Source organism: Stegastes partitus, unplaced genomic scaffold (genome assembly GCF_000690725.1).
Source record: "Stegastes partitus isolate 25-593 unplaced genomic scaffold, Stegastes_partitus-1.0.2 Scaffold917, whole genome shotgun sequence".
Classification (NCBI taxonomy): Eukaryota; Metazoa; Chordata; class Actinopteri; family Pomacentridae; genus Stegastes; species Stegastes partitus.
The window spans coordinates 178003-201086 of record NW_007578648.1 but is presented as its reverse complement, the minus strand read 5'-3'; the positions used below and the strand labels follow the sequence as shown (position 1 = coordinate 201086).

Below are 23084 nucleotides of genomic sequence, written 5' to 3'. Positions count from 1 at the left end.
TAAGAAAGTCGAGCATGTTCCTACCTCTGCCTCCTCCTGTTATCTTCACTTTCCGGTCACAAAACAACATCTGAGCCCAACGTGTAAAAAGAAAAAATAAGCAGAGCCCATATAGTAACGTCACTACAGGAGACCAGTACGATGCACAAAACGAGGGTCACATGACTGATGGAGGCAGCAAAGCAGCTGAATAACCAACAAGCCAACAATCTAGGATTATATTATTTGCAAAACATTATCAGAAGTGTGCATCAGTGAATGTCAGCTATGGTTTCTCCACTTTCTAGTCCTCCTCTTGCAGAAGGCCTCTGTGTCAGTTGTTGCGTAATTAAAACATCACAGGAGAACTTTAAGATGGCAACAAGCAACTGCTTTCATGATCAATACAGCAGAGAATGGTTCTTTATAATAATAAGAATTAACTATATCGCATATTTGTGTCAGAAAATGGTGGAAAAACAACAAGAACTATTCATTTTGCTTTTTGTTTTTGTTTTCCTGATTTTCCAAATCTAATTAAGTTTATGAGCTGAGATGCAGGTTGTCATATTTTTGAGACAATTTCTTAAAAAAAAAAAAAAAAAAAATCCTTTTAAGATTAGTCCATTATTAAAATTGTGCCATTTTTTGGAGTCAGTTTAGAAGTCAGTAAAGTTGAAACAGCAGGAAGTGTACTTTACTCTTGGTTGTTCTTCCAGCTGGAGGTTCTGTGTGGCTGTGATGTGCCGTTGTTCTACATCACAACAGACAAAAATGCTAAGAAGCAGTTCACACTTGGCTACATGCAAACCCCATGAATAACTAATCAAACGTACACGGACAGCAGTTTGTTATGTTAAAATACAGCGTGAAGTGCCGACAGTCAAATGAATGGATTCAGCACCGTCGTTCAACAGGTTGATTTAAACGTCTACCAGCTATATCTACAACAAAACAATGTTCAACTACTCATGATTAAGTAATTGTGTAATTTTAAGTAAATAATAGAATTTTATTTGTGTTTAAAAAGTCCTTGATTCCTTAGCCGACCATGTCAAACAGCTGTTTGGGACAAAAGGTCTTGATATTCACTTGGTTTGCATATTATTCTCCATTTAATTTGTGTCTCAGGTAATTAGGACTGAAGAAACTTGCATTTACTGGATTAACTTGACCTTTAGGAACTGAGATATTTCTCTAACATACATATAAAGGACGTCCTTCTGCATTGAAGTTTTCCTTTTGCATGACAGTCAAAAAAAAAAATAAGAATGAATCATCCAAACACAAATCCAAATCCAAAAAGGTGGATGGCTGTCCAACAAAAGTGTTGCCTGTTTGGTGTTTACAGCAGTGTGTAGGATCCTATCTTTGACAAGATATAACACTTTCATGAGAAAGCTATTTTGGGAGACACTTGTTCCAGAGATATCTAGATCAAGCAGATTTCTTGCTTAAAATGTCTTATTTTCCAAATGAAGAGATTCTCTGTGAAAACAAGCTCAGTTATAAGCTCAAGGTTATCATTTATTTATGTTAATCATCAATGACTACGATATAGTCAGAGGAACAAAATGGCAGTTTCTTTTCTTTTCTTTTTTTAGCAGTGATCAAAAATAGAGAACTAATGAGGAATAGGGTTCCAGTTGTTCACACTATAAAGAGATTTTGGGAAAGTTCTCACCATTGCAAGAGCGCATTTTAGCAGGGCTGTATTTTTTAAGGTCATAGAAGGCATAACATTTTGTTTTTTATTCACGACATCTCCTAAAGCTTGCTTCACTGTCGGCACTATTGGAGAGCACATATTTGGATTAAAGCAGTTTCCATGACTGTAGGATCTGCGGCTTTGACAAGATTTCAGTGGGAACGATGCAGCTGAACATGATGGACAGTGTTTTTGAGACACAAGAAAAATAGGAAAACAGGAGGAGGAATGCTGTTCTTTTTTTTTAAGAAAAAAAAAAAAAGAAGAAAAAAAAAGGCAGGATGGCTTTAATCATTCCACTTAATGTCCCAGAACAGCGGAGTAGCTTTCTCTGTGGCTGCACGCTGGAGCTCCATGACCTCGTCATGCTGGTCAGGATGTGAGGTAACCAAGTCCTCTTCTACTGAACGGGCTGGAGGTGAGAGAAGATGGACAAGTGCAGGGTTTACTACCAAGGATAGAAATGTTTTGTTGTTTTCTATGAGCTGCTTATAATCGAGATTAGTTTGGTCTCCTGAACCTTTGTAAAGATGAGAACAAATGTGTTAAAAGAGCAGAATCACAACGAATAGATGCAGCAGAACCTGAGAAAGAACCCGGCACACACATTACCCACAATGCATCTTGACCATTAACAGCTTTGTGTGTCAGATTCTAACCCAAACTGATGCTGCAATTTATCAAGTGTCCTTTAGTTTCTTCTAGAGCAGGGATGTCGAATCCTGGTCCTCGAGGGCCGCAATCCAGCATGTTTTAGATGTTTCCTTCTTCCAACACACCTGATTCAAATGATCAGGATCATTATCAGGCTTCTGCAGAGCTTGATGATGAGCTGATCATTTGAATCAGGTGTGTTGGAAGAAGGGAAACATCTAGAACTTGCAGGATTGTGGCCCTTGAGAACCAGAGTTTGACACCCCTGTTCTAGAGACTCAAAAGGCTTTTTCCCCCATTAATACTAATTTACTAAATTGTTGAGTTTCCATTTTACAACAGGTAAAAGAAAATGGGAAGAATATATAAATGAGAGAGGTTCTGGGGATATTAAGGCTTGAGAGATGGTTTTGTCTCCAAACTCTGGGGTGTAATTCTATTTGTATAGTAAGATTCCCTTACCCTAAGTGTTTTAATTACCTAATTACCAAATATTCTCTGTGATTTTTGTGTTCCTCTTCAAAAGTTTCATGAGATTTTGTCGGAGAAAGTAGAAATTTTGCCATGTTTCCTACTTCTGCCATGTACATCGATCCTTCAAAATAAATGCATGACTTATGTTAAGTTACGTACGTCAGCCAGACTGATCACAGTGTGTTTTTTGGCTGTTAGACTGTAAAGTACCACTGTGCTAAAACTGGACAAATGATTCACTGGAGCAGCTTTAGGCACAATTTGTATTGATTAATGTGGTGTTACATGTTCAGGATATTCTTGTGATTCTATTTAATCATTCAGACCACATTCACTTAGTCGCCTGCATGATCGTGTCGCTGTTTTAGGCAAATCAAAGTCAGGCAAACTCACTTGGCATGCAGGTAATCAGAGGCTCCTCCCATTGGCCGCCGGGGAGGCATTTGATTACAGGATTCAGTTTCTGCATGAACCCCTCTTCACAGTAGTACCGCACCTTGGTGTTGGTCTCGTAACGCGACCGCTTCTTCCCGAACACCTTAGCAAAGGGAACCTGGGGCGGCTCGCCACAGGAGGCTGTTGGAAACAACTTTGCCTCTTAGATCCTTGTGATTTAAAAGAACTTTCCAAAAGAAGGCTTCATGAAAGGTGTGAACTCACAGACGCCCTTCTTGCAGGTGTACGACAGGTGGTAGTTGCACGGCACGTCGCTCCAGCGGCCGCCGTCGTGCCAAACCATCACCGCGCAGTCCTCGCCGGACAGGAAGTAGCTGTCGGGCTGGCCTTTGTACCAGTTCTCGTAGAGCTGTCAGAGAGAGGAGACCAGGTTAAAACCCAGTCAACTAAATCCATCCATCCATCCATTATCTATACACCGCTTAATCCACACTAGGGTCATGGGGGGCTTGAGCCTATCCCAGCTGACCCTGGACAGGTCACCAGTCTACAACCAAGCACACTCACATTCACACCTACAGACAATTTAGAATCACCAATTAACCTCAACATGTTTTTGGACTATGGGAGGAAGCCGGAGAACCCAGAGAGAACCCACGCTGCACGGGGAGAACATGGAGACTCCACGCAGAAAGATCCCGGGTGTCCTCACCGGGACGCGAACCGGCAACCTTTTTGCTGCGAGGCAACAGTGTTAACTACCTGCGCCACCTTGCAGCCCAAGTCAAGTAAATGAACAGGCAAAATGAAGTAGTCCTTTCTGGATGATGGTTTTGATGTTTTATTAACCTATTTTTGATTCTTTCTTACTCCTCTCTTTGCTTTGGCTTTCTTTGGCTTCGTCTCCCCTCTGACCGGCTGCTTTCTCATCTGTGCTGAATATACGACACCACGTCTGCAGTCACTCTTACCAGATTGTCAGCTATCACTGCCTGGTATTAGATTCTCCTGTGCAGCTCTGCTTGTGTCCAGGTCCAATTGTGCTTGCTGTGTCACCATGCTACATTTCTTGAAAACAATTACAATCTCATGACTGCCTTCCTCTGCTCCAGCCCACTTCATCTCCACCACCTGGTCAATGACTTTCCACCTTTTTCATAATAAAACTCACTCCTTAGTGTCTGCTTCTGGGTCGCAAATTTAAGACTGAAAGCTAAGAAACTCACAGGAAACAAATCAGAAACTCTCATTCTTTCACAATTTGAATATGAACTCGTGTAATATTGTGCCTATGTTCTGTGCTCATCTTTAACTGTCTGCTTCGGTTCTGCTACCAAATCAGACATGAGGAGCCTGCGACGGACAGTCGGGACTGCTGAGAGGATCATCGGTGGCCCCCCCTGCCCTCCCTCCAGGACCTGTACTCCTCCAGAGCGAGGAAAATGGCAGGAAAAATCCTCACGGACCCCTTCCACCCGGGTCATCACCTCTTTGACCTGCCGGCCGGCGCTTCAGGTCTCTAAGCACCAGAACATCCGGAGCAGCTTCTTCCCTCATGAACAGTCAGTAAACCACTAAAGACTCCTGTTGTGCTCCTCTGTACATCACCATTATATGTGCAGTTCCTCAACTTCAACATTGTATTGTAATTTAAATCTGTTTCCTAATTTATTACATGGCTTATTTCTCTTCTTATAGTACTTTTTATTTACGTAGTCCTTATATACTTTTAATTTCTATATTTATTCTTGTCTTGTTATTGTTGCTGTGTATCAGTCTCATTCACTACGGCAAATTCTTCGTGTGTGCGAGCTCACTTGGCAATAAAAAAGCTTCTGATTCTGAATATTACTGTGAAACAGTGAGAAACAATCAGTAAAACTCACCAGAGGGCTCCCATCTGACCAGCGGAAGTCTCCTTCAATGGTTCTGTCATTGAGTCCAATCCACTGATATTCTCTGTATTTGTCTGAAACCAGCATCAGAACATTTGTATTATGGGTTTATCCAGTACACAGTATATGGATCTTCAATAGGAAGCAGAGTGTGTTTATTTCTAGATAAGGTGTCTGAAAATATTTAACAACAAGACAAAAAGCAAAACAAGCAGTTAATGCACAGATAGGATTAGCTAAAGTAGAATTTAAAGTTTATAAATCAGAGATGTACAGAAGATTTGAACCTGGGTGACACACACTGTATTGGATTTACTTGTTTAGTGTTCATGAATTCATGAATATATTTGCCAATAAGTCAAACTCTTCCTGTGGGCAATGTAGTAAAATACATCTGTATTAATATACAATCTGTCCGAGAAGGAGAAGTTCTAATTATTGGCAAATACAGAACACTAGCAAACACCTAAAATGTATTTTATTCTGCGTACAGCTATGTTATGTGTGTCATGAGACATTTTTTAATTGTTTGCACACATTGTTTGAACACTGGCAAAAGAAAGAACCCATTAAATTCTGATTTAGTTCTAAATGTAAATAGGGGGCCTTAAAGTGTTGCCATCTCAACAGGAAGCAGCTCCAAAGTATAGCAGCAATGATTCCAAAGGCAAAATCTATTCAGTTTTGAGTTTCAAAGGTCCACCAACAAAGCCTGAGAAGTCAGAAGACGTCAGACCTACAAGGATCCTGAATCGTGCTCTGAACTTAATGGGAACACAGTGTGCACAGATCAGAATTGCATGAGACCCTTTTTGAAGATCCAGTCAAAAGCTTTGCAGGAGGTTTACCAATGACAGGTGAAGGCTGAATTACCAAGAGGCAGTACCTCACACATTCACCCTTCATGACTCACCCCATTGAACCCCCCTCTCTCCACTGTTCTTTTATTTTACTTTTTCTTCACCTACATTTTAAGACGTGATGATGGTGATAACTGACTGGAATCCAGTTTCTAAATTTTGATTATTAATCCTGTCACGGATCTTAAGTCGTGCACAATCTCCTGTTTTTGGAGAATGAATGAAAAGCAGATGAAGTTGTGTTTTAACACAGTTTGACATTAAGAACGTGGAGGTTTGTGAGGTTATGGTCGATAGTTTGTAGAGGAAGAACACAAACTGTCATCGTCCAATGAAATAAGTAGTGGAACTATAGACTCGAGCCTCTTTTAGAGTCGGGTGCAGACTCTCCTCAGCTTCTCTCCAGGTCTACATGAGATGAAATGAAACCGTGAATAATTTTCTTTCTCAGCTTCGAACAAAGTAGGCCGATGTTTAGCCGACTGTAGTCTGCACGGTCAAACATGACTCCTTCATTTGAAACAGAGAATAGGTATATAGGAAGAGTCCAATTTTAGAAGAATAACAGAAAAACCAGGATGAATGCTTGTATATAATGTGATTGTATATAACATATTACACTTGATTACATAAAATTCTCTTACAATGGAAAACCCTGCTTTCTCACAAACTTGACGGTGGTTTCGTTACGACAGCTCCTTTCCTTACATAACAGCACGAGGTAACACGATCCCGCAGAGTAAAACAGCAACCACCAGAAGAATGTCAGATAACTATCTCGTCGCCCGGTTGCCAGACGAAACACCAACAGCCACTTCAAGACTGAGGCATTTTCCATGGGAAAAAAAAAAACTGATTCAATAAGATGGAAGACATGAAAGGCCGTTGTTGTGTCTATTACGGACAAATGGGAGTGGGCTCGTTGTTAAACGGCTTTAAAGGGTCTGAATCAGAGGAATGTTAGGATGGAAGATCACTCGTTTGATGTCTCTGTTGCAGTGTGGCGATACACAAAACCCAAGTTCTCCACAGTTAGGTTTGTGTGGTGATGCAGCACAATGAGCTGCTCTGAACCCAGCTGGAGCTTTCAAAGATGCTCTAGCACCTGAAATGTGATGGTTGTCTGGTGAACAGCAGTGTGTCCTTCACATCGCTTCTCTGTGACTTAAAAGCAATGTCATAATGGTTACTGTTGATGATTTCATTTTAGGCATTTTGCAATAATTTAACATTACCGCATTGCTAATTTTACTGTCATTGTTTTTAATAATAATAACAATTGAATAAAGCGCTGTTCTAGGCACTCAAAGACGCTTTACACTGTCAGTTATTCATTCACACACAGTCATTCCAGTGGTGGTAGCTACGATGGTAGCGACAGCTGCCCTGGGGCAGACTGACAGAGGCGTGGCTGCCATTCTGCCCCTCTGACCACCACCTCAAACAATCCATTCAAACGCATTCACACCAGGCAAGGTGGGTGAAGTGTCTTGCCCAAGGACACAACGACCATGAAACAGGTTACAGGGCGGAATCGAACCGCCGACCTTCCGATCACTGACCTGCTACCACCTGAGCATATTGAAAATAAAACAACTAAAACAACTAAAGTCTAACAGTGTCTGATATGTTTTTCAGTGAAGAGCTCATTAATACCCAAAAAGGTATTTGCCTCAAAAAATTTGCCTTTTGTTTTTTGTTTTTTTAAATAACACAAATTTTGCATGGATCATACATGGATATGGATACATTACTGATTGCACTCCACTCCACACAGGATTTCTTTTTTACTGGACATATTACACTTATTGTACATTTTGCAATTTATATTTTGTTATTGTTTACTTTTGCCTATTTATCTGTATTTATGGTGGTGGTGGTGGTAACTCTATCTTTGTGCTCTATCTATCTATCTATCTATCTATCTATCTATCTATCTATCTATCTATCTATCTATCTATCTTCCTCATGTATTGATTTAAAAATGCTCGCATCACATTTGCTTGCAAACTGTTTCTTCTGCTCCAATCAATAACAATTAACTCACCCAATCAGATTACTTAACTCTTTGAAAAGCCCTGCCTTCTCCTCCGTTAAAGTTTTACCATTGATGTAGTCCTGCTCCTCGGGGGTCATGACGGAGAGTAGATGTCCGCCACACATCCGACAGTGCTGCTCGGCCGCCTCCCAGCTCTGCCGTTTGCTAAAGTGGCGATAACAGAAGCCCTGAAACTTCTCCCAGCCCGGCTCGCACACCTCCAAGTCTGGAGAGACAAATATAAAAAAACAAATATCAAAGTTTGAATTGATGGAAAGGTCCTGCTAATATTTGGAAGGCTGTGTGTGCAGGAACTACACCTGTGTGGCACAAGTCTCCTCCATAACCGGGCAAACAGAGGCATCTGATTGATTCGCCCTCAACACAAGTGCCTCCGTTCAAACACGGGTTCTCCAGGCAGGAGTCTGCAGACATGTGAAGGTGATGGTAGCAACAGAGCTCAAGTCACTTTGCTTTTTACAATGTGCAAATATATAAATTTCTTTCATTTGTTTTGCTTATTAGCAGCCGTGTATACCAACATTTAGCTGCTATTTATTTTGCATCTGAATGCTTTTGATGCCTGATTTACATGTAATTTGAGAATCAAGAGGCACCAGCAGATGGAGCCATTACATTAGATATGCTTCCTAATTAGTTACTGGGTCGTATACTGCAGCTGAGCTCCTTACCATAAAGCAGAGCCAAGTTTAGAAATGAGTACGACAGCAATCATTTGAAAATATCTTACTAATTATGCAACAGTACAGTGAATGTAGTAAATTAAAATAGCCTATAGTAATTGTGTGCATGGAGGCACAACCATTTTTCATGCTTGTACAATAAAGAAAAGATTCTTAAAAAAAATAAAAATTAAATTAAAAATCAACTGCAGACATTTTCCAGTACACTTTTTTTTCACTTTAAGCAAATAAATGTTGTCACTGAAAGCTGATATGACATGGCTTTCTTTTTCTTTCCTTTGTTTTGTAGAATTATCACTCTAAAAATGTGTAAACCGTTAAGTCTGAGTTATTTACAGAAACAACACTAATCAGTACAAATGGATTGTACCTCATTTGTACATCGATCTGACAAAACCGTCAATATAATGAATAAATGTTAACGTGTGATGTGAGCAACTCTTTGGATAGAGTTGTTTATATGTTCTAAATAATTTACAAGTGAACAACAAAACCTGTCTTGTGTAACACAGTGAGGAGCCTCCAGTTATGAGCCTGCTGTGAGTTATTCTCTGAGGATTAATTCAAAAGCTAATCCGCTGAGTCAGCTCGAGGTGCTAAATTGCGGCGACGCAGTAAATCTCCTGAATGGACATGTGCAGACGCAGACCCTCTCCACTCCAAAAACAACGATAAAGCACACTAACAGCAGCTGCTGTTTCTGTTATTATCAATTACGCAGCACTTCCGTAAGGAGTACCTGGAAGGCCTCCTTGTCTCACAGCAGGAACTCTGACAGCAGGCAGGGAGGCAGTCTGCTCCTCGGCCTCTTCCCGGGAGTTCTCGGGGTGAACGGTGGGAGCGATGATGGTCACGTCGCTGCTGTCGGTGGTGAGACTGGACATCTCCTCGTCCTCCTCAGGACGCCATGTGCATATTTTGATTAAGGGTTCGTCTGTGCCGGTCTCCACCTCGCCTCCATCTGATCCATGCTCTGTTGACATCGTTCGTTATTTGTGCATAAACACAAGCAACTACACAACAAACTCAATAGACATGAAAGGGATATTAATTTATAAAAGAACTACTAAAATAACCTGTCGTTATAAAGGAATTTTAACTAAAATATGAATACTGAATCTATGTTTATTCAAGTGCAACAACCGTCATTAATTTCCTGTCATTTAACCACATAATTTGAAAGTATTGGATCCAATCAACTGCAGTTTTCAAGTTCTCTATCATTTTTTTTTCCTAACCAAATTCTGATAAAATAACTTAATTTAAAAATATATGACTTTGGCTGTGATGCTGCTACCTCTGTCTATCTGTTGTCTATCTGCATTTCAGTGAAGTCTTGTGTTGAGGTTTGTGTTCTTCTAAATTTTGACATCAAGATTTTAACTTGTTGCAGTTTTTTTTGGTACCATTTTGATCAAGTTGATTCAAATCTGGAGTAGCTTTTTGTTACAAATACAGTGATATCTGCCAAAATTTAAAGCAAACACTCCCTTAAAATGCCTCTCTGAAATGTAGATTGTTAGCAGGTCATGTCTATAGATCACATATGAGAGATAAATGTAGCCACCATGTTGTCACCCACTGGTTTGTGGACTACAACTTTGAATCCTCAGGTTTGGCATTTGGCCATTGCAATTTTGGTCTTCGATCTGCCTGAAAACTCAAGGACACCAAACACATCCATACAGCAGCAACTCATCAGTCACAAGGTAACTCCGTTCTAAAGCATACCTGTTTTATCATCTACAAAATGAACATTTTGCTCTATTGTGTGAGAGACTTAAAACTACCAGCTGAGACCATAAACTCAGAATGAAAAGGTTCAGTGGGGGAACAAATCAAGTGAGACATCAAGTCATTTTCTCATAGACTTCTATAAAATCATACTTCTCTTTGCAACCACAGGAGCCGCCCCCTGCTGGCCATTTTAAAGAATGCAGGTTTACATTTGCTTCATTTTTCAGACATAGAGGCTACATCCGTCTATGGTCATATTGCTGCTAAAAAATATCTGTATTTCAACCATGAAATCCTAAAATTAAAAAAAAGGGCTCAAAGTGGCACAACGGTCAGAATACATACTAGAATTTATATATGGTTTGTATAAAAGAAGCTTACTTTCATATGTCTTTACCTCAGTTTATTTCACTAAGTGGGAGGAGCATCACTTTAAATGTTACCATTAATGCTGCCGGTCGTGATCTCCGCCATGACATCTTGCTCCCGAGAGATGTCATCAGACTCCTCAGCGGCCGGCGGCTCAGCGCTGTACTCCCGGTCGGATCGAGACTCCTGCGGCGTGGCGGAGGAAGGCTCTGGCTCCCAACCAGGTGAGAGGGTCAGATGAGGGATCAGTGTGATTTTTATCTCTGATGGAGGAGGTGCATCAGTGCCAACCTCGCCATCAGTCCCCTCAGCAGTGTGGTCCGCTGACGGAGTCAGGTTCGTCAAAAGGAGTTGTGGATTCATGTGCGGGTTTTCTCCCGATGATTCACCCGATTCCTCCCCGGTGTCTTCCTCCTTCCCCTCTGGGTCGCTGTCTGTGATATTTTGGGTTGTGCCGAGGAAGACTATTCGGCTTTCTCCTAATCCCTCTTGTTCAAGTTTATCCTGAATGTCCTCCACAGGTTCAGACCCGGATGAAACATTACTTTCAGGTATGAAAGTTATGATCTCTGGGGAGCTGGCCTCAACCTCCACAGAAGGAGGAGACAGCGTCACAGAGTCTGGGGATGGGGACGGCAACAAAGTGACTGGATCGCTTTTAAGGAGCGGAGTATCTACACTGGAGCCCGAGTCGTCTGTGACCGTGATGGCCTCTACTGTTGGGATTTCTGCTGGATCAGTGTGTCCACTCTGCTCTGTTGGATCATCTGGTGCTGCCTCCTCTGAGGTGCTGTTGAAATCCTCGTCACCCTGGTCCACCGGGATGGACGACTCTATTGTTACACCTGAATGGTCTTCAGTGGGATCATAACCTGTGACGAAAAAGACACAATCTGAAATATCTGTCGAGAATTCTGAAGCAGTTTAGAGTGATGTAGGAACAAATCTAACTTTATTATGCTTTGTGAAAAATAAACAGGATTGAGGCATCAGAAATGTATAAAATATTAACTTCGAGATTTGGTTCATTTTTGTCTACTCTGATTACAGGTATACTGGCAATCTGTCAGAGTTGCCCGCAAAGATCATCGGATCAGAGAGCAACAAATTTGATCAAGGAGGCCATAGAAATCAGGAGGCGAGCCAAAGACACCATGAACCGTGACGAGGGGGCATTTATGCTGGGATGCTCTCCTGCAGAGACCACCAGGCGGCAGGAGGCGTGGCCCGTCGGGCAAATCTGACAGATCGCCAGGCGGGTTACGCCTCCAGGAAACCACCAGCTGATAAAGACACGTCACCACAGACATAAGTGACGTTTCTGAGGAAGACTGAAGTGACAGTCGAAACATGTCAAAGGTAAAAAAAATACTCATTGTCTGATTAAAAAAAAAAAAAGAAACCGTATACCTAAAATACTAACTGGCACAAATGCAAGTTAGCATTCACTTTATATTTCATTTATTTAAGTATATCACCCCTTTTGTTTAGAGGGAAATCTTTGAAGTTTAGGACAGACATTATTTAACCTGTCATCTGGTGAGTGTTCATCTAGCACCACCAACTGGTCAGATTGTTCATATTGTTCATTGTTTCAACCCCACCTTTACTTTGAAACTACCACATTCAAAGAGCTGTTTCTTAGATACTTAAATCCAATTCCACCCTGCTAAAGTTCTAATCACATGCTAAATGTTTTTAAAGTATTTAAAAATGTTTTCAGGACGTTACATTCTAAACATGAACAAAGGACCTGCACACTTTTATGCTCCAAATAGGACATTTAAAGACCCCCTTCTGTAAAAAGCCATTTTTAAAATCTTGTTAACATGTCAGTATGGTGTTTGTATATCCTAGAAGACATATCGTGGCCAAAATAAGCAGTTACTGCAATGTGTTGGGCAGTTCTATCTCCAAACTTACAGGATAACTACTCTCCACTGCACAGTAGCAAGTTGTAGTTTTGGAATAACAGCTATTCACATTGATTCAGGAGAAGAATAATGGCACAGAAACACAATCCTGCCATTGTAATGGATTGGTTCCTTCAGTTTGTTACATATTAAACCCTAAAAGTCTGAATCTGTGTGTCTAAGGTACACTGGGATTTCAGGGTGAACATGCTCAGGCATGGCACTGACTGCTTATTTCGCTCATAATATATTAAAAACTAGATTTGCACCAGAGGGGCTCCTTAATATTCACAGCCTACTTACTTGAATCAGACGTGGGGGCCACTTCAGAGGTGGCAGCAATGTTCATACCAACCAAACCATGCGTCACAGAGTTCTGCATTTCTTCATCTGGAGGGAGGTTTGCACTCTCCCCTTCAGACCCTTCTTCAGTTGGATGGTGCTCAGGTGTACTGTTATCAAAAGAGGGCAACAGGGTGGTGGAGTGGACATCTGTTTCCTCGGTGTGGGGCGAAGATGTCACCATTGATATCTCCTCAGCAGTAGCAGTGCTGGCTTCCTCTGGCTGTCCTGAAACATCGTAAGAGGTGCTCGAGTAGACCAGCTCTGTTCCAGAGGCGTGTTCCAAGTGGACATCTGGAGTGTGGTCCTCTTGTGAAACAGGGAGATCACCCTCCTGATGCGCCTCTGAAGAGCTGTTGAGCTGCTCATAAACATCAGCTCCAGATGTTGCATTAACGTCCAGAGTATCCGGGCTTTCAGTGTCAAACATGTGCTGCTCCTGCTCTACGGCGTCTTCATCCACTAAAGTTGTTGCATCAGTTGAGGTTGTCGTGGAATCTTCATCAACAGTGACTTCACCATCTGCTGCTGGGGAAGTTGCTGGATGTATATGAGACTCTTCATCGTCTGTGTTTGGGTTTTCTTCAGCTGCTGGCTGAAAGGACTCAGGGTAGATGACTTTCTCTATGGGTGTCCAGGTGTCTTTGGTGGGCAGGTGCTCCTGATGCTCAGACAGCGGAGTCACGGACTGAGGAGGGTCTACGGTGAGGAGCGGTTCCTTGTCATAACCTAATGTTGAGGAGTGAGTCTCAACAGGGTCCTGCTTTACCGGATTTGTCATCTGGGCACGTTGCACCTCTTCAACTCCTGAGGGCGTCACCACACTCAGGCTGACCTCCTCCTGAGCAGGATTTGTAAAGAAAACAATGTCTTGGCCAATGTCCTCTGGCTCAGTGGCAAGAAAATCCTGCGGCGATTCCGTGTAAAGGCCATTATCACCTGGAGAAAAGAGCAGAATTTAAAAATGCTAGTTATAGCGCCAGGATTGGATTGGACCCGTTACTGATGCGGTGAAACTTGGCTGAGAGACTAACAAAGGAAGCTTACTTGTGTGCTAAGAACAAATTGTTCTCAGTGTTTCTGACTTGTGATCAATTACAATGAAACTATTTCGGTTCACAAAACTCACAAGTCAGCAGCTATTTGTCAGTTTAAACACACTAATGCTGTGAATTTGGGCTCTTGGGAGCTGAGTTGGAAGCACATTGAATACAGAAGCTGTGGTAGCAGTAATATTACGTTCAGCCAAATTACTTTGGACAAATAACCATCCATCCATCCATCATCTGTACACCGCTTAATCCTCACTAGGGTCGCGGGGGGCTGGAGTGTCTATCACAGCTGACTCAGGGCGAAGGCAACCAAGCACACTCACATTCACACCTACGGACAATTTAGAATCACCAATTAACCTCAACATGTTTTTGGACTGTGTGGGAGGAAGCCGGAGAACCCGGAGAGAACCCACGCCCACGGGGAGAACATGGAGACTCCACGCAGAAAGAAAGGACACAATCTGGCGACCTTCTAGCTGCGAGGCGACGGTGCTAACCACTGAGTCACCTTGCAGCGACAATTAACCAAATATTTAAAATTTAATGTACTTGTGCTACGACCTGCAGTATGCAAACTCAGAAAGGCTTTTTAAGTTGTGAATAGTCCCATGTAGCTTCTCAGATCGCATAAATGTAGATGAGGTTCAATTACCCAATATTTCACTAGAAAAAAAGAGTTAAAATTAGAGTATAATTTTGTGTTAATGAGCCACATTTCTTCTTCTTTTCTGTCCTGTTACCAACGTCTTCACCACATGATGTATTTTTGTGAATCTCGGAGGGAACTGCTTATCAACAGCAGGTCAGCAAACAGAAAATTAACCAAACATCTCAAAGGATGTTTCTCTTACTTCTGAAGCAGTAGGCGTCATGTCGAGAAGTCGTCTCAGGGAAGCCTGTCTGGTTGCTGTATCGGTAGACGGTCCTGACCCCGGGTTCTCCGCCTCCACAGCGCTCTCTGGGGGTGACGATGGGGTACCGCACGCTCCCGTCTGCCAGCCATCCGGGGCTGCAGTGGTTCAGTCCATCGTTCCAGGCTGCGTACAGCTGAGCTGTGGTGGCCAGCTCTGCCCCGTGACTCAGACAGTAGGCCTTGGCCTCCCAGAAGGTGAAACGCTGGGGGGTGGAGCCATGGAACACCTCACCTTGAAATAGAACAACAGGTGTCAGGTTTTAATGTTAATTTGATGGTTACTTTTGCTGCTGTTTTACACGCCAGGTGTTGTAGAGGCCAGTAACGTAATAACTGGCCAATAACATAATAAAAGTCCTGAACCGATAACATAATAACTTATTACGTTATTGGCCAAAAGATATATCGATTCAAGAATTTTATTACATTATTGGCTTATTACATTTTAAAAAGTGCACATTTATTACATCACTGGCTTCTCCAAGTGCGATCAGACAAGAAATCAAAATCAAGACCTGGGTTTATATTTTGGAAGTTTGGTTCATTATTAGTTTCTTAAATGTCGCTTTCTATTTTATTACTGTCATCAAGGCATGCGTCAAGTCCAAGTATGCAGCTCAGATTTGACATTCACTGACCTGGTAGCTGCTGATGATTACAGGGTCAAAGGATATGTTAATTTCTCAGTCTTGTTAATTGCAATGAGTTCATTCATTAAAACTGACTGATAGGTAAAAACAGAAATTAGTGTTTTGTTGCATTTATCCTGGTTTTCTACAAATGGGTGTTGTCATGTTAAGACAGGAAACTAACTGTAGACACACATTTGAAACACTATTACAGTACAATTATAAGCAGTGGCACTAAGATTTCCCGTCACTGAAATCACAGTTCAAAACCATGAAAAAACAGACACAACAAACAGGGGTGTCCACATACTTATGGCTATACAATGGAAGTGGATCAGATAAATTAAGTCATTCATGTTTTTTGTATCAATGTCACTGAATTCTCAAATCGTGGAAATTAAATCAACAACAAAAATGTTATCATAACTCATAGGGGGGTGTGCTTGTCTTACCCTGAATATTCTCTACATAACAGTAGACGTCATACAACTCATCAGGCTCCAACAGTCCATAATTCCTCACTCCTGGCATTCCATCCATGTCTCCAAAACAGCCCTCTCTTGGCATTTGGATGGGATATCTGTGGGCAGCAATGTCACACGTCATTGAAGCACCAAGTAGCTCTTCTTCTGCAATGACAGCGCCCCAAACGTCCCACCCGTACGAGCACTTTTCCTAGTGTTGAAGTGTGTAGAAATGTTTGGTCTGAGATCAGATAAGTGCCTCTGAGGCTCTTGATGAGCTGCGTGTTGGGAAGTGCAGATGTAAAGAGCATAACAAATGCCATCAGTCCTCCAAAACTGACTGACCTCCATCACGGATGCTCTCTTAGCTACCTAGACAGCAACATGTCAGTCTAGCTTGTGTGGAGCTGCAGGAAGGAATTCGGGCCCTCACCAAACGTACACTGAACAATCGTCAATTGTGCACAAAACAAAATGCAGAATTTGCAAGTTAAGAGACCAAAGAGTGCAGAGTGACATGTCCTGTTTGACGCCGGACCGTTTTCTCTCCGTTTCTAACCTGACTGAGTGGTCTGAGAGCCAGCCGGCATCACACTGCTCATATCCACTGTTGTAGGCTGCGAGGAGCTGCTCTGGGGTGGCAATTTCAGCCCCGATGTCCTCACAGGCCTCTCTGGCCTGCTCAAAAGCGAAGGCGTACCGGCTGGATGCGTCCCGATAATGGAACACCACTCCTGTAAAAAACCCAGGAAAAGAGCTTTGTGAATTCTGGGCCCTGTTGTGTTTTATGTCATTATTCCAGCAGAGCAACACCAGGAGCAGGGTGACATTTAAACGATGTCGATGTTAAAATCATCACAGTGTTTTTGTTTTGATCAGGCGTAATATACAATTAATGAATTTTCAGCACGGTGTCTGCGAGATATAGTTAAACAATGCAGGAGCAGAAATCAATACCACTAAAAAATTGCTCGGCTTGCGCTTGTCACCTGTCAGTGGAGGAAAAAAATGTTATTGTGAGCGGTTAGTTCTGGTCCTGTGACAAGAGGATTTGTGGAGATCATGCACAGACAGGCAACTCAATGATTGGACAGGTTGTTGCAGTTTTGCCATCCTGCGTCATCAGCACTAGCTCCATGGGGGAATCAAATCCTAACAGGAAGTGTTAAATTTACTCTGCATATGTGTTACCAGGGCTTAATTTGCATGAATGCATATGTCGCATGTTAGATCACTTCTTTAACAGGTGATAATCATCTGGTTTTATGTCTAGATTTACATATCTATGCTTTCACACTAAAAATAAACCTCAGCAGAGTTAAACTGGAGACAGAACAAGACTATCAGCCCACGTTCTTGACTGCTTTAACACCCAGACTAAATAAACTGAAATAAACAGGCAAATGCACCACAGCTTGATTAACCGAACCACAGATGAGGTGTCAGAGCGCATTCACTTCATCTGTGAATTTAACAGCCTGATATGTGCGCAATTGGATTTGTAGGTACACTATCAATACAGGTAGATTTCCAGTTCATTACCCAGCAGTGCTCAGACTTCCTGCCTAATAAGGCGTTGAGCAGGACTTTAAACTCTCTCAAAAGTTTTACATGCACTCCTATAAGCACAAAAAGCAAGTGGTGCTGAACTTTGATTGCTTTCTATATAAAACCCCTAAAATGTTTTTTTTTTTTTTCATGTAATGGCTAAAAAAAGTTCTGATATAATCCAAAGATTTGTCTTCATCAGATTATCCCTTTTGGGTCTGTCTCATCCTCTTTGGGAGACACTTCCAGATGCTTCGGTTAAGACAGCAGGACTACAAATCAGAATACAATCCTATGGCTCAATTTGGAAGCTTTTGTCATTTTGTTTAAAAGATCCATCCATCCAGTATCTATACACCACTTAATCCTCACTGGGGTCACAGGGGGCTGGAGCCTTGTGGGAGGAAGAACCCGCACTGCAAGGAGAGAACATGCAAACTCCACGCAGAACGATCTCAGGTGTCCTCACCGGCAGCCTTCCTGCTGCGAGGCACCGATGCTAACCGCTGACCCACCTTGCTTGTTTAAAAGACTTGCAACCTAAATAACTTTATTGCCAGTTTAGGATTAGCGAGAGCTACACTGGAGTTTCTGTTGTCTACACTTAATGCAAACATAGTGAAAGCAGCATTCACAGCCTGATATATTAGCTCACAAATGACTGTGGTCAGGTTATCCATAATCTATTAGCTGGCCGGTGCACTGAGTGAGACGACCATTCATCATGCATGCTGGAAGTGGACTATATAAAGTAGATACAGTAGCAGTGGAGACACGGCAGCCTGTTCCAGGTCTCCGGAGGCCGTTTGTCCTTTTCATGACGTCCTGTGGAGTACTTCTCATTGACCCAGAGTGGAGAAACACACATATTGACTCACGCATGCCCGTACAGATGTGTCTGAATTGTTATTCTGATGTTATTTGTTTCAGGAAAAAAATCAAACCTGGGGGAAATTGTGTTGTTTGGAGCAGATTTATCTCGGTGTGCACATGGCTCAGCAACACACATTCCTGTCTGGTTAGAAAAACATCCAAGAGTGCACCATTTACTTGACATTAAAAAGGACATTTGTGTGTTGGAGTTTGTGTCAGTTCCACAGAAGTTCTGCACTGGCTGAAGACAAAATACCAGCTTAAAATAACAATATAATTAAATAGCCCAGGTATGTGCATCTATATGTCTGCACTGCCTGCTTTGGTCTATTCCTGTGGGACATAAACATGAGCACATCGTGAATACAAATTTTTCATCCTGTTACAGTAAAGTCTACCTATCTGTCTAGAGACTAAGCTGGTGGATATAATGGAGCATTTAGAAGCTAATGAGCCAGAGATGTTCCTCTGGAGACCAAAACTAGAGATAAAGAACGTGAATATTGGCCAAAAAAACAACTCCAAATGAGAGATACTTTCTCTTTTGCAAGTGTAAATAAGCAAATAAGCAACTGCTTGTCTTTAGTGGTCCAAAAAAATGGATATTGCAGGTTTAACTTTTTGAAATGATGTATATCCAAGGGGAGAATAAAGTAGCTGCAGAATCTACTGCATGGTCAGGTGTTATTGCTGTTCTGCCCCTGCTCATGTTTTATTAAATCATGCATGTGTCTTTAATATTTTAATCATTTATTGTGACATTTATTCACTCCATCCTGTCGTGCTGTCAGTCTGATAAACAAAAACAAAATATTTCCGCCCATATCTCACCTTTCACCTTGACCTGAACCACGTCGTCAGCGTCCTCCAGGCCCTGCTGCACCTCGCAGCGGTAGAAGCCCGTGTCATTGTGCCTCAGGCTCTCCAGGCGCAGCGTGAGGTCGGCGGGCGAGTAGGCGTAATTGAGCAGCGAGGCTCGGTCCTTGTAGGCCTCGCTGACCCTCACCCGGTCGCCTCGGGCCACCAGGACCTCCGTCTCTCGGCCGTGGGTCAGAACGCTCCACTTGACCCGCGGGACGGACAGCACGGCGTGGCGGCCGTTGGTGGAGGGGGACGGCGGCGGGTGGGTCAAAGACACCAGGCAGGGGAGAGTCAGAGAGCCGCCCAGCACGGCGAACACAGGCGGGGCGGTGGGGATGGTTACCTGGAGGAGCTTCGAATCATCTGAGGAAAGGCAAACTTTAAAGTATTTATAAAGTGGTATTTCATGCTTAATTCCTGAGAGACGATAAGGACCACCAGGTGTGTTGTGTGCAGAGGTACAACCAGGAGACCGTTGGCCTAGCTTAGCATTAAGCCTAGAGGCAGGAAAGAACAGCTGGTGGGGTTCAGCGCAAAGTTCAGAAATAGACTGAGCCTTTAAAGCTCAAGAGATAGCAGTCATTTTGTTTAATCTGAACAAAAACAATCATTTAGATGCTACCATATACAGCTGTTTTAATAATGGAACTATTTTCTGCCACTGGAAGTCTGTTTCAGGGAGATGATGTCCCACAAAGTCAAACTATCTGCTTAATTTTTACACAGCTGGCCTCGTTTTTAACTATTTATTTATATTAGAGATGCATGATTTACCTACCATACATATACAACATGTTCATTAGCCATTAAAACAAAACTAAGCTGTGCACTTGACAGGTACGCTTAAGCTCTGCTGGACTAACCTGAGTCATGGTGGTGTTTTAGCTCAACTTTAATGTCATCGTGTAAACATACAATGGCAATATTAACATGTTGATGTCTAGCAGTTATAAGGTTTACAACCGTATTGTTAAAAGTGGGCGGATTTGCTAGTTAAGTATAAAACAACTACGTACAGTTAATGTATGCAGGTATTCAGACATTTTTCGAATTATTTAAAATAAAAAATCTGACTGCTAGATGAAAAGTTATTAGAATTTATCTTGAGGGGAACTCGAATGGCTCGACAGAACCAAAAATCTGTTGAGACATTTACAACTTATTCGTAATTGCATGGTGGCAGTTGAGAGAAACAGACAGAATTCAGTGTTTCCGTAGCACCACCCCACAGCCAGGGAGAGACATTTACATAGCTGTGTCAATTGACCTTGATTCTTTTTTTTTTTTTGCTGCTGCTGGGACGCGATGACATCCTTGAAAATGGCCTCAAGAGTGCACATGTCAGCAAAAACAATAAGCGATAGGAAATAATTAAAGACCACCCCGCCGCCCGAAAATGTCAGAGGTCACGGATGATTTAATGAAGCGGTTGATGTCAGCGGCGGATGGTCGATGTGACTGGGACGGGGAGGGAAGGGTGCGTACCTGACTCTTGGTGGGAAGCAGAGGGCGACGGCAGGACGAGGAGACAGATGGCACACAGCAGCGCAGGTAGAGGCGCATCCAGTCTGAGACGAGAAGGGAGGGGGAGGGATGTTTGAACTTGAATATGACAAAGAATTCTCCTCTGCAGAGCGTACACTTACATTTACCTCCTAACCTTCTATTTTTGCTTTCCAGCCGCAGGTGTGATTAAGATCTCGTGGGTTGCTTGATGTCGCGCCATCATTCCTGAACAAATATGCCTCCTGTCATCTGGTGATATAGCTTTGCTTCTCACAGCAAATGCTAAACTGATCCAAAGTGTATTAGTATTAATAAGCTTGATAGCTCTGAGTCTTCAATTGTTGTTCAAAAACTGTTAAAAACACACGAGTCATGCTGTTGCATTGGGAGACACCTTCCTTCATGTAAACACTGTATAGTTTAATGGTCAGTGGTCTTTTCAATGTGTTTCTCATTCACCCATTCGTACACCAAGAGCTGCCATGCAAGGTGCTGCCTGCCATTGGGAGCAGCTTCGGGTTCAGTGTCTTGTCCAAGGACGCCTCAACTGTGGAGGGGCGGGGGATCGAACACTGCGACTGGAGGACAACCTGCTCTACCACCTGAGCCACACATAATTGAATTTAATGTGATTCAGCTCCTCAAACACTGTCCTGCTGCACCAAATATTAAAGGACAGAACTGTTTGAGTGACTGTAGTTTGTTTTTTTTAACTACAATTACCAGAAGTCCCTTTGAACTACATGTATAAGCTGTTTCTAACCAATGGGCTTTGAGCTAAGAGCCAAAGACCGAGACGGAAAGTAAAGTCAAACTGTCATATAGCAGTTTATTTTTTTGTATTTTCTGATGAGGATTATTGAAAACCAGAAAAATACAGAACAACATAAAGCCAGTTGTGTCTTCCCGTTGCTTTTTCATCATTCCCTAAACACCCACTGATGTGCTGTTCAGAAATTCTGCATCTTTAATAGCTTCAAGTCCATGAGTTGACTGATTTTTTTTTTTTTTCTTCTCTATAACATTTTTTGTTTTGTTTGTTGTTGTTGTTGTTGTTGTATTTTATTACTTGGTTCTTCTGCAGTGCACTATTTATAAAAAGGGCAAGCAACATTTTTGATGCCAGTTGCCTAGAAACAGCGTTCTAAAGCCCTAAAACGCTTTAAGTATGTTGTGTACTTGACTTCCCGGCATCAAAAAGTACGACTTCACCGCAGACATTTGATGACGGCTTTACAGGTGCTGTTTCACTCAATTAAGTTTTCTTTCTGTTTGTAGTGAACTTTTTATTCTTCTATTAAACTATGCATGCTTTTTATATGTAATTTTTATTCATTTTTAACTTTGTAGACAGCTTAAACAACTTTCTACCCAGGCTGGCTAACAAATAAAAGAATAATCTCCAAATATGAGCTCCTCACTCGGGGGAAAACAAGTAAATTCAGAAGTTATGGAGACTCATGAAAGATGAGAAGTATTGACTCTGAGCTATGCATCAAACATAAAGGTGGCAAGTCAACAACTTTCAAAACATTTTTAAACTGCAAAAGCCGGCGAGCAGATCTGTATCTCTGCTGCAAAAGTGACAGGATGATGACTCTGTCTGTCACGGGTAATGCTGACTGCAGTGTTCATCCTGCATTAGCACTAGTGTTAGATTTGGTCATTTACTTTTTTATCTCAGGCTGTTTTAATGTTCTATGTCAGTTGTTTCTATGAGCTTTTTTTATGATCATATTAGACATGTTAGGCTCCAGCCCCCATGCGACCCTATTGAGGATTAAGCGATGTATAGATAATGGATGGATAGATATTAAACATGTTATTGATGGATTTCTAATTCTCGTTCGGGCCGTCTGCCTCATGCTGCTCGTCTGTGTGTTACTGTCATTGTTGGTTATCTCGGCCAGGACGCTGAAAAAAGGGATTTTCGTAATATAGTGACGCTCAGTGGGGTTAAACAAAGGCTACAACGGATACAGTGCAGGTGATTTATTACTTTAATCAGTTGTTTGCAGGAAGAAAATGATGCAGATTAACATCTCAATCAGTAATCAAAGTGTAATAACTCTAGTTTATTCGTGGCATGAAGTTGTAGTTGCTTGGAAACATGATGGAAATACCAACACCAATGTGTTGATGATGTCGTTTGATGATTTTCTTTAG

General features: G+C 42.1%; 1 protein-coding gene across 1 annotated transcript in view; it reads right to left on the bottom strand.

Annotated features, from left to right (window-relative positions):
- Positions 1-1974: 1974 nt before the first annotated feature.
- Positions 1975-23084, bottom strand: part of bcan (brevican) — a 22130-nt gene continuing 1020 nt past the window's right edge. The window contains exons 2-16 of the mRNA XM_008293881.1: positions 20898-20980; positions 19383-19790; positions 16690-16864; positions 16119-16246; positions 14976-15269; positions 13031-14008; positions 10889-11686; positions 10499-10501; positions 9448-9681; positions 8325-8429; positions 8072-8230; positions 5098-5180; positions 3476-3620; positions 3209-3391; positions 1975-2099 (exon numbers count right to left, since the gene is read on the bottom strand). Coding sequence (XP_008292103.1) covers positions 1975-2099; positions 3209-3391; positions 3476-3620; positions 5098-5180; positions 8072-8230; positions 8325-8429; positions 9448-9681; positions 10499-10501; positions 10889-11686; positions 13031-14008; positions 14976-15269; positions 16119-16246; positions 16690-16864; positions 19383-19790; positions 20898-20980 — 3901 coding nt within the window. The remainder of the gene's footprint in view (positions 2100-3208; positions 3392-3475; positions 3621-5097; positions 5181-8071; positions 8231-8324; positions 8430-9447; positions 9682-10498; positions 10502-10888; positions 11687-13030; positions 14009-14975; positions 15270-16118; positions 16247-16689; positions 16865-19382; positions 19791-20897; positions 20981-23084) is intronic.